This window comes from Lepisma saccharinum, chromosome 2, assembly GCF_977018435.1.
Source record: "Lepisma saccharinum chromosome 2, izLepSacc3.1, whole genome shotgun sequence".
Taxonomy (NCBI): domain Eukaryota; kingdom Metazoa; phylum Arthropoda; class Insecta; order Zygentoma; family Lepismatidae; genus Lepisma; species Lepisma saccharinum.
Window position 1 is genome coordinate 179,098,747 of NC_139230.1, and position 12,579 is coordinate 179,111,325.

Genomic DNA, 12,579 nt, shown 5'->3' on the forward strand with positions numbered 1-12,579 from the left:
CATGAGTATTCTTTGTGACTGTCCATCAATTTCATTATGTCACCACTCATCATCTTTGTGATTAGCCAAAAGTGCCAGAAAACTGAAGTAAAATAAGCCAAATCCATTAACATTTTAGTTCCACAAAGATTTTAAATTACCTGCTTCAAAATGTGTTCATGAAAATTGTATGTCTGGGTCTTGTTGTAGTGGTTAATTATTTTTAATCATTTTTTTAGGAACTAGAACTAGTGGAGGTACAATAAAATGCACTGAAACAGATTTTTTCCATTGTAAAACTTGTGCCTGACATATTTACTTTCCTCCCCTGCAGGTTTGTGTATGGCATCACTATGGATGATGATCCCAATAATCAAGATCATAATCCTTCTAAGCACCCAGATTTCCAAGAATACGTGTTCAGAATTGGAACATTTGATCCATTGCAATGGAGGGAATGGCCCGCAGAAGCATTGACATTAGCAAAACATGGGTGGAGTCTGGAAAAGGACAGCATTTTAACTTGTGAAAAATGCAAAGAATTGTTCAACATCTCCAAGTACTGTAAGTACTCTAATAACTATGGAGAATTTTTTGCATTGATAGGAAATAGTAGTTCAAGGTGGTGAACATTTTTTTTTTACATCAGCATCGGCTTTCCCAGTTTCCATAACCTCTATACCAACATCCACCACAATCTGTTACATGGAACAGGCTCAAGAGGGCTCTTAGTAGGGTAACTTTAATTCTAAGTGCCACATTCCCACCTTGTGGTGAAAATTTGAACAATTTTACATTAACATTCACTTCCCTATTGTCTCCATAGTCTCTATACCAAGTTTCACCTCTATCTGATGTTTTGTATGGGTTCGAGAGAGCTCTGAGTAGGGAAACTTCAATTATGACCACCGGGTATTTGATTTCTAGGATTGGTCACCACTTCCACAGTTGATTTAGCGAAGTAGCTGCATGAAATAAGAAAAATGTAGATCCATTCACCTTTCTGAATGGTTCCTTGAATCTTTTGTAATACTAATCATCAACACTGAAAATTAAACTGTATGTGATTGTTTTGTCTATCTGTTGATGCCAACTGTTGGCAGGAGTGGTGCCAGTGGGAGTGTGTGTAATTTTCTTCCATGCCCCCTTCAGCACCCCCTTTTCAAAACAGAGAAAACCGTTGAGATTAACTCAAGAAGTTTCTGGCTACCATTTTTTTTAAACAGGTGGCAAAAAATAATTATTCACCAAATAAATGCTCTTTAGTAATCGAAAGAATTCACTTATAGTTACCAGGGCCACCAAATGAATGCTCTTTAGTAATCGAAAGCAATTCACTTATAGTTACCAGGGCCAGACTGGCCCACCAGGCAAAAACCCGGTGAACCCTCAAGTCTCGGCACCCTTTCGGAAACACACATTCAGCGCCATTTTTTTCCTACTGCTTAGAATCGGTCACAGATATAGCAATGGTTAATAAACATTTTTCTTTACTGGTGTGTTAACTACTGATGTTATATTCCACTTTTACTCATCATGTTCTGTATAGGTGCCTTCTTTAAGGAGGCAAGACACTCCCCCCCACAATTCCTCAAGAAGTATAAAAGAGATTATTGTTGTCAATCTTGCTTCCCACCCCAATATTTATGTGAAGTCTTCACCTATGATGATCTTACTTACCGGAGTTTGAAGCTGTGTACATTGTTAATTTCATTTCTTGGCCATGTATCAGGCGAATAGAGAAAGTACACTGTTCGGAATCACACTAGTTATCAGTTCCTAGTTATCAGTTCCATTTTGTTTGTGATAATTTGAAGTAAGTATTTTCATATAATATAATTAACATAATTTTATTTTGTAGATAAAGAATTATCTCACACTGTTAGATAATACTTTAGTGTGATGTTCAAATTGTAAAGTGAGTGGCTCACGATTTTTACCCGGGTGGTGTTAGTTTCTGGTCTGGTCCTATACAGTATTTTCATGTATAATTGTCCTGCAAAAGTATTAGAGCCCTACTACATGATTATTTAGGTCTGTTTGCAAACAAATGGATGCAGTAAAAATATTCTGGCTCGATCAGCTCACACCATTAAGGTTAACGGGCGATATAATACTGCTAGGTGAGTGCGTCTCCTTCACACCACAAAATACACCTTGAGCAGTCAACTAGACAAGGTTTACCCCGGCGATGGGGGGAGGGGGATTGGTAAGGTAAAGTTCCCTGTGCATGTAGCACCATGCTGTGAATGCACATTTAGGGGGTTGGGCCTTACACATTCTCAATCTTGGCCATTTTGGAGGTGATGCTTTCAACACCATGCTCTGGCCACCTTACCCCTCATGCCCGTTTGCACCAACATTGCACTAACTCGTGAATAAAAAGATCTGTGGGTCAGGGTAATCCTCGAGTAACAATCATCTTCTGTTGCACCAACATGTAAGGTGCGATGAACATAGAGAGTCATGAAACTCTGGATTAACCTTAGGACAGTAGCTAGCTTCAAAGCAAGTGCCTAAACATGGGCGTCCGGAAGGGGGGACTGTGCCCCCCCCTGGAAAATGAAAGTCAACCAAAAATCATTACACACATATAATTTCATTTTAGCCACAATAATGTGTTAATTATTGCATGAAATCATAAATTCAAATTTAAGCAAAGTTTTTTTTTAGGGAACAACACTATTTTAGAGAAAATTAGCCTTGCTTGCCCCCCCTGGAAAAAAATACCTTCCTTGTCCCTCCCTGGAAAAAATTCTGCGGACGTCCATGTGCCTAAACATCATTCAGATGGATGTGCAGGATTGGTTACCTCTTCCAAAAAGGCATGGTTCTGCACATCTTGTGGTAGGAAACAAGGAAAGGGTGGAAGTAATGGGACCCACTGGACAATGGACATTGGTATTCTAAACAGTGACAAGCAACGGCCACGAGAAAATTTCAAGTATGGCATAAAGATGGGAAAAAACATATTTACGTGAATAAATATTGATATATTAGTGCAGCTTGCAATCATAGTAAGTAGTGTTACAGTGATATTGGTAGTAGATTATGATGTATAAATATCTGTATATCTATGTTCAAGTAGCATTCACGATCATTTTATAGCTAATGTTTACATCGCTATGGGCTTCTGGTTGTATGTTTATGTTTGTATTGCAGAATGTGCACAGCAAACATCTCCCAAAGTATATAAGCAGTAACATACTATATATTTCTCGCTTTTTACATGCATAGGTTGAGTCTATTACTTTCTATTTAATATTTATTTAGTTTATTTAGTTTTGAAATTCTAAAGTGCTACAATACTGGTTGCAGATGGCGGCCATTACTTCACTGCACATGGGTTAACTCCGCTTTTACTCTCCAATCTTGGAGGGTAAAGTTTACCCTCCTTTTACTCCCAGCTTACCCATCCTTTCTGTTGGTGCAACAAAAAATCAGCCGATTCCTGGATTAACTCTTGAGTTTACTCTTACTCATGAGTAAATCGACGTTGGTGCAAATGGGTATCAGTGTTGCCCACAGGTACCCATTGATTTGAGGCTGGGTGTGCCCTAGAACCACTCTGTGTAGGGACAAGTTCGGAAAAATTCAGATCACCCACCCTGAGAATCGAACCCGGGTCTCCCGCATAGCAGATTGGGGGTGAGAAAATTTCTTTAATTGGTTTACCTTTTCAATTACCTTCGCAGGCCTGCAAATAATTGAGTGTCGAGTATAGTGCTGTAAGCACAGCATCCCCAAGGACCAAAGATTTACAACCTATGAGGTGGGTGCAGCAATGAGAGGGAGGAATCCCAGGTTATAAGTTACGAAGATGCAAATATTCTTTTTCGTGAATTTAAAAACATACTGAAAATATTCCTGAACACATCCACACATGGTGCTTGGTCATGTACTCTCTTTAGTGCTTACAGACATAGCACAGTCAGTGGCGTATCCTGGTTTTAACTAGTGGGTAATCTCCGACACTTGATTCATCCACCCACTCCTGAAGTCTCCCTGCAAATTTACCTCAACATCCATACAGGATTTTTGAATATATGTGATAAAAATGTTACCTTATTGTTGCGACCACTGTCGAATAATTGTTGTGATTGCACTTGCAGTTAATCTACGTTTAGAATTTCAAATAATAAAACAAGAAAATATAATAAATCTATAAGAAAAAACCTGTAACAAAGAATATGAAAGGAATGTGGTAGTGAAATAAAAACCGTCAATATTAATTGAAGTCTAAAATTCAAGTTACCCCAGTGTCCAGTTACTCGTGCATTCCCGATTTTTGTTTGTATACATGGAAGTTTAAGTTCAAGACCTGTGTACAAGAGATGTTACTGGCCTACCTACATTAACTATTTCCAATTTCTCCGGAAAAGATCCCGTTCCAAATTTTTTCACACGCAAATATTGTATTATATCCATTGCTTTTAACTTCAGTAAACACAGCACTAGCACGAATACTAAACCACTAACAGCTAAACAAATATAACATTTTCGAATCGCTAATAGGAAGAACAGCACAAAGCCACCTACAACACGCATTCAATTCCCTGCGCCAATCTTCTATTGTGGTTCCTTACTTCTTGACTCAGAATTAAATTCCCTATGGATGCTGAAATATTCCCTTTCCCAGCTTTAAATTCCCTGCGATGCGCAAGGTTTTATAAGTTGGAATCATTGCTTTTTTTGTTTATATATTTTATTCATACGTCTTTTATCTTTATGATCATTATTAATCTAAAGCGGGGGAAAACAACTTAAATTAACTAATTTATGTGTACGTATATATATATAATTTATTTCTGATAGCTTTCCCTTTTAAAAATTATTCATTTCTGTGAAAGAAGTACTGGTTTCGAAGGCTACAAAGAAAGTAATCACGCATTTTAAAATACAAAAATGAAAAAAGTAAGCATATAGTTTAATTACTTCATTAATCGATTGCTTAAATTGTTATTTGACGTCGCTTTTCTGCCACTTTTGGCTAATCACTACGAGTGATGATATGACATTGATGAAGGGACATTTACCAAGAACACCCAGGCCGGTATTCGAAACCTGTAGCTCTGGCGTCGTAGAGAGCTGTGCTAACACTCCGTAACGGAGGTCGGTGTAATTTCTTGAATTTCTAGTTCAAATTTTAATTTATTTAATTACCTTCATTTTCAATATTAAAGTTTTTTTTTCCTTTTACAATATCTGTTGAAATAGCAGAGATCAGTAAGACAGAAGCAAATGTAAAATGAGAATTAACATAGAATTGGTTCGCAAATGTTGTTCAGATTTCCCTGTTTCTCGCGCATCTTCAGATGTATTTTCTCTACTTTCTTTTTCAGTACGCAATTTGTGAACCCAGAATTCTGTTTTTTTCCCGAGAAATTTCCCTGTCGTAAACAACACAGCTCCTACGATACAAAGGCCATCGGGGAAGAATGGCAGAAGAGGGTGCCACTGCCAGCCGAGGGAACGGCAAAGGCTCTGGGGTGGAGAGTGCGACCGATGGACTCTCTCCAGAAGGAGCTTACCCTTGCCACGGAATAACCGCGCCTGAGAAGCAGTGTTTCCTTCCCCTCCCGTAAGGGATTTAAAGGGAGCCGGTGGAATCTCACCCTGACGTCACCAGATTCCACCAGCTGGAGAAAAAGCCTCACGGACATTCCGCGGCAAACGGTTGAAAACATTTGCGCGCTGGAAGGAAAGAAATATGTGACAAAGATTGGTTCGGAAGAATATTGTGAAGAAATAAAAAAAACAACTTTTTAAAAAATTATGGCCGGGTCATCTCCGATTACCTAGGTGACCCAGAGTATACGCCGCTGAGCACAGTGTCTGAATGTTAGCTTGTTGCAAGAAACTCTAGTGTTTCCTAGTCTCACAAACGCCTGGAAGTTTACTTGCTGCAAAATCCCAGCATTAGGCTTGCAGCAATAGGAACAACAAGATGGAGAAGCAGAAGTGATGCCACTTTGTCTTCATTACTGGACTTAAAATCACGAAAATCGAGGGAGAATACATAAATGTATGTTCTGTCTGCTTGTTAAAATTCTCTTCCTCTTTGCCCATTGGGGCCTCCCCAATGGCACAGTGGTAGCATCGCCACCTTGTAATCAAGGGGTCCTGGGTTCAATACCCGGTGGTGGCACAAGTGGTTCGGATCTCACTTTGAACTGTAGGTCCAGTCCCGATTAGCCTTACTGTGCATAAAGTGGACTTAAAACACAAACTCAACCAACCAACTCTTTCCCATTGGAATGAATTTAACACAGAAGTGCGAAATGATGCCACAACACTTCTGAACAAGTTCACTGCTTTCGAGACATTCATGGAAATGAGAGAATATTTGAATAAATTTATCAGATAGAAGTTATAACTGAAAATGATTTTTAAGAAAACTGTTTGCATAGTTGAACGAACCTAACAATAGTGTAATTTATTTTAAGGGAAAAGATAAAGATACCATAAAATAACTTTTTATGTGATGATGCACATTGCGAATTTCTGCAGTACAGTATGTTAATGCATCACAATATATACAGTTGACTCTTTTAAATTTGAACTCCAAGGTGATACGAAAAAAAATAGAATTATCCAAGATTCTAATTAACAGAAACATGTATAATTTAAGATGATTTCAAGGGCAATAAACGTCTGTTTAAATTACCAAATCATTCAAATTATCCAAGTTCATAAGAAAAGGACTCCTCTGTTTATTGAAAATTTATTATTGGGTTGAATTGAAGTATGGTTAAAATTGAGTGAAACAACCTGACACTTGTTCTTTTGCATCTGTGTTCGTAATAAATATCTCTTGATTTTTTCATGCCTACTTGTTATAGACCCTATATAAAAAATGTGTATGTCAATTCAGCCTTTACTGTAATGCTAGATCACGCATTACAATAAATAATTTTTGGGGGTGCCCTCTAAAAGAAAATTGCCACCACCCTATTAGGGGTCCCAGTCCGGCCCTGATAGTTACCAGTGTATTTGGTTAAAAATTACCGTACTATTTTCTTTGTTTACAATTACCAAAAGGGATTAACCAAACGTGTTTTGTTAATTCAAACAAACATTTTTTTTTCTGTGCTGCAGTGTCATTTATGTTGTTATGAAAATCACGTCTTCATATTGAATGTATTGGAGACCACTTTTATTGCATACTACAGGCAAGCTATTGATACTAATCAGAAAGGAAACCACATTTTGTTCTGTCTTAGTAAGCATCCAAAAATGAATCAATCACTGGTAATTTTCAGTTTTATTGGCTTATTTTTCACAAAAACATACCGGCTAAAGCATGCACGCATGTTTTATTGTTTCTTTATTTTCAACATCACACCCCCTAAATTTCATTCCACACCCCCCTCAGCACCGCCACTGACTTTCGGTATCAGAAACTAGCTACAGAGACAAATTTTGGAGGTAGCTTCATGCAACATAAGCTGTCTTAATCACCCTGTCTCTCTGGCTAAAACAGCAATCAGAAGTAATTGCTCAATCTCTTGGAAACCAGGAACCGTGAAGAAGTAAATTATTTACAGCTGAAGACCTATCAAATGCAAGTTTAACACAATATGCATTATTTGTCTATTGGGGCAAACAACTTAAAATCACAGTCAATTCATCTTTAATGCTGGTATATCTCTGAAACTATTTGAACTGTAAATGTGAAATTTGGTGAGTTGATAGCACTTGATGCAATATCCATTTTCTGATTCAGCCCATCCATTTATGTTCTAGTAAACAATGGATCATAGTAATGTGAAATCATCGCTCACTTGCTGAATCTAAATAATGTTCAATCACATTTTTGTCCTGTGCTTTACCATGGGAGTTGGACCAGGTTAGTTGTTAGTTCCAACTACTGAAAGTGGAAGTTTCAGATTTATTCATGGATTTCTGCAGGATTTTTTCCAGAGGGAGAGGGGGAAGTGGGGTAAGCAAGGTATTTTTTCCAGGGGGGTCAGAAAAGGCATGTATTTTACCATAATAATGTTGTCCCCTGAAATAGCATTGCTTGGGTTTAATGTTGTCATGTTCCTGCAATCCCCTGTCAGTAATTAACACATATTACTGTGACTGAAATAAAATTATGTGTGTGAAATATATAATTTTTCGTTGACTTTCATTTTCCAAAATATTTTGTTTACTTGTCAGAATATGTTTTAATCCCAGAATACTTGTGCTTGTGCAAATGTCTAGTTTCCATGGATTTTTTAAAAAAATATACAATACTTGTGAAAGGTGATAAAATTTGCAACAAACTCAACGGCCATGTCCGAAAGGTACAAGAATGTACTTGAAGCGAGCATCCTCCGAGTTTGATCTTGCAGTGTGGTCTTGATGTCATGGGCTCGAAGTGAAAGTCTTTTGAATTGCACTTTGACTGCAGTGTCAAATATGATCAGTAGATAGAACTGAGGACTCGTTGTTTTCCTCTCATTTTAAACACTTGTTTTTCATCATAGAAATCACATAGCATTTTCACATGTTCTTATACATACTTTTACACACAACAACTTCAACTTCAACCAACAACATGCTGTCCTTACCATGTGTTGCTGGCTTTCTACCTCCTTGATTTCAAACAAATGAACAAGTGCGGAAATCATGTGACCAAGTCTGCAATGATCCATACCCTGAGCTATGGTCTCGATTGCTTGTGTACTTGGTGATTTCGAACCTCACTAGGTGACGTCACTTTCGTGAAGACCATACTTCAAGTCTGTACTTTACAGCGGCGTATACTCTGGGTCATCTAAGTAATCGCAGATGACCCGGCTGTATTTATATATATATATATATATATATATATATATATATATATATATATATATATATATAATGGATATAATGGATATAATGGATATAAGCAAGGAGGGCCAAAAGGGCTAAGTAAAAATCAAAGAAGGTAAAAGGAAACACTCACCGGACAGTAGAAAAATTCAAAATTTTCGCTAATTTCATAGCATCATCGGTGTGAGAAGAAATAGACGGAACCGGAAGTTGGGGCACTGCAGAGTTGCCAGGTCCCCATCGAAGAAGAAGCGGTGCATGGAACGAAAAAAACACTGTTTCATCACCAGGCTCGTCATAAACTGTGAGTGTGTAGGAAGAGTTGGGAGGGCGGGAGGGACGGGATGATTTAGGGGGGAAGGTGGGTGAAGGATGTGCATTACTGGGTGGCCTTGTTCAGGCCAGGTGGAGTGGTTGCACTCATGGCCGATATATAGGCCCTTTCCCATCTTTTGCGAACAGAGGTGTTGGCTGGTTTGGGTAGGAGATGGATGATCGCTACCCGGAAGCAGTCGTTGAAACTGATGTTGTGGTGGTTGGTGTGGACGGCGACAGTGAAGTCCAGGTTGTGGGTGGAGGAGCGGTGGTTATTGATGCGGAGGTTGAGGGCTGTTGATGTTTCCCCCAGGTAAAAATCACCACAGATGTTGCAGGTGAGGATGTAGATAAGGTTTGAGGCATGGCAGGTCCCTTTGGGATGAAGGGTAAATTTGCCAGTGGCCGTGTGCACCTGGAGGGTGTGAGAAGTGATGAGGATGGGGCAGGTCTTGCACCTGGGGCGGTTGCATTTATGGGCAGGGGGGTGTTGGGTGTGTGGTGAAGGAGTGTTGTGGACCAGGATGTTTTGGAGGTTGGGGGGGTGTTTGAAAACCACCCTGGGTTTGTCGGGAAATATGCTTTTGGTTTCAGGATCACTGTGGAGAATTGGGAGAAGAGAGTGCAGTGTGTGCCTGATTTTGTTGAGGTGGGGATGATATTGGGTGATGAGTGCCGGTGGGTTGGTGGCAGCAGGTTTCTTGGTGGTAGTGGTATGTGAGGCAGCTCGTGATATTTGCTTGGTGACCAGGATGGAGGGATATCCACGGTTAACCAGGGCCTGGTGTAGGCGGAGGTTATAATTCTGGCGGGAGGTGGGTGAAGTGTTCAGGCGCTGTCCCCTGAGGGCCAGAGAGAATGGGATGGCTTTTTTGGTGTGGAACGGGTGGGAGCTGGAGAAGTGTAGGTACTGCATGTGGTTGGTGGGTTTTATGTGGATGGAGGTAGTCAGGTGTCCTCCCTCGATGTGCACGTCCACATCCAGGAAGGTGATCTGGTTGGGGGAGTGCGTCCAGGTGAATTTTAGGGAACGGAAGTGGTTAAGTTCGTCCAGGAAAGCTGACAAAGATGGTTCTCCATGTGTCCAGAGCATGAAGATGTCGTCGATGAAGCGGAGCCAGAGGAGGGGTTGGAGGGGTTGGGTAGCCAAAAACTCTTGCTCAAGTTTGCCCATGAAGAGGTTTGCATAGGATGGGGCCATTCTGGTACCCATGGCTGTACCTCGGATCTGTAGGAAATTTTGGTTTTCAAAGGTGAAGTTGTTACAAGTGAGGACAAGGTGGGCTAGGTGGGTCAGGAAGTTGGTGCTGGGGTTGTGAGGTTTGGGTCTGCTATTGAGATAGAATTCTATGGAGCGGAGGCCATGGGAGTGAGGTATATTGGTGTAGAGGGAAGTAACATCGATGGTGGCAAGGATGGTATTTGGGGGCAATGGTGGAAGGGTGCTGATTTTCTGGAGGAAGTGGTTGGTGTCACGGAGGTAGGAGGGCAGAGCTTTCACAAGAGGCTGGAGATGGGAGTCAACAAAGGCGGAGATTCTTTCTGTGGGTGAGTTATAACTGGACACAATGGGTCTACCGGGGTTGCCAGGTTTGTGGATTTTGGGCAAAAGATAGAAGGTTGGGGTGCGGGGATTGTCGGGTATTAACATGGCGGTGGTACGAGCTGTTAGGTCTTCAGGGGGGCCGCAGGTGTGGATGAAGTCCTGGATTTTGTTGAGGTGTTCGGGGGATAGGTCAACTGTGGTGGGTTTGTAGGTGGAGGGGTCAGCCAGCTGGCGGTTGGCTTCCGCCAGGTAGTCTTGAGAGTTCAAGACCACCGTGGTGGACCCTTTGTCAGCTGGGAGGATTTTGATGTTGTGGTTGTTGCGGAGGTCTCTGAGAGCTTTCTGTTGGCGGGGGTTGAGGTTAGGTTGGTTGTGAAAGTTATTAAAGAATGAGCTGTCAGAGGTGGTGGAAATGACGGCAGTGATGTATCTTTCCAAGGGGTGGTTGGTGGGCAGGGGGGGTGGATCTTGGGAGGAGGGGGGGGGGGGCTAAATTGAAGGAGGCTCGGGTGGGTTTCACTGGTGGTAGTTTGGAGTGAGGGATTTTTGGCCCAGAAATGTTGCCATCGGAGGTTGCGAGCAAATGTGTGTATGTCAAAAAGTAGGCGGAATTGGTTGGGGGGAGTTGTGGGGGAGAAGGTCAGGTCTTTGGATAAAACAGCTATTTCATCAGTGCTCAGTTTATGGCTGGATAAATTGAGTACAGTCTGGTTGTTTTTGAGTGAGTTAGGGTCATTAGTGGTCATGGATCTGGTAGGGGTGGGTTTGTCCGTGGACTGGTTGTTTCCCAAGGTGTGATGTGTGGGAGTACAGTTTTGGTTTTCAGGGGGGTCTGTGGTGGTGTGCGAGGGGTGGGCAATGGTAAAGGGGGGTCGGGTAATAGCGGACATGTTGGTGTGGCACTGAAATTGGGCGGCAGTGGAAGGGAAGGGTGCAGCCAGTCTGAAAAGCTTGACGGCAGAGATTGGAGAGTTTTTGGAGGTGTTTAGTGTTAAGGTCACTGGCAATGGAATGGGCGGTATACCAGAAGGAGTCTATTTTGTGATGGTGGTTACCTGGGGTCAACAACAGGATTTTGGTAAGGGATTGAATAGAGATGGACAGTTCTCGGGCGCGATTTAGCTGGGATCGGTACATGGCGTGGGTCAGTTCAATCTCGAAATTTCTCGCTAGTGGGAAAATCGTGGGTTTTATGCTAGGGGGCATGGCGGAAAACGGCAGTTTGGGTGTGAGACTTTTGGGTGTTAGGCCTAATATCAAACATGAGTGCAAGAAGCGTGCATGGGACGTAGCTTTGGTGTAGGAAACAATAAGAGATCGCAGGCGGTTCAGTTGATAGGAGTTATACGCGAAAGGATTCATACCAAAAGTGGATAATAATGGATAAAAGCAAGGAGGGCCAAAAGGGCTAAGTAAAAATCAAAGAAGGTAAAAGGAAACACTCACCGGACAGTAGAAAAATTCAAAATTTTTGATAATTTCATAGCATCATCGGTGTGAGAAGAAATAGATGGAACCGGAAGTTGGGGCACTGCAGAGTTGCCAGGTCCCCATCGAAGAAGAAGCGGTGCGTGGAACGAAAAAAACACTGTTTCATCACCAGGCTCGTCGTAAACTGTGAGTGTGTAGGAAGAGTTGGGAGGGCGGGAGGGATGGGATGGTTTGGGGGGGAAGGTGGGTGAGGGATGGGCATTACTGGGTGGCCTTGTTCAGGCCAGGTGGAGTGGTTGCACTCATGGCCGATATATAGGCCCTTTCCCATCTTTTGCGAACAGAGGTGTTGGCTGGTTTGGGTAGGAGATGGATGATCGCTACCCGGAAGCAGTCGTTGTAACAACTTCACCTTTGAAAACCAAAATTTCCTACAGATCCGAGGTACAGCCATGGGTACCAGAATGGCCCCATCCTATGCAAACCTCTTCATGGGCAAACTTGAG

The 12,579-nt window shown here is 41.5% G+C and overlaps 1 protein-coding gene across 1 annotated transcript in view; it reads left to right on the forward strand.

Annotated features, from left to right (window-relative positions):
- LOC145980705 (uncharacterized) overlaps window positions 1-12,579 on the forward strand; it is a 51,640-nt gene that overhangs the window by 7,904 nt on the left and 31,157 nt on the right. Inside the window, exon 2 of the mRNA XM_083113771.1 lies at window positions 314-543. Coding sequence (XP_082969897.1) covers window positions 333-543 — 211 coding nt within the window. The 5' untranslated portion in view covers window positions 314-332. The remainder of the gene's footprint in view (window positions 1-313; window positions 544-12,579) is intronic.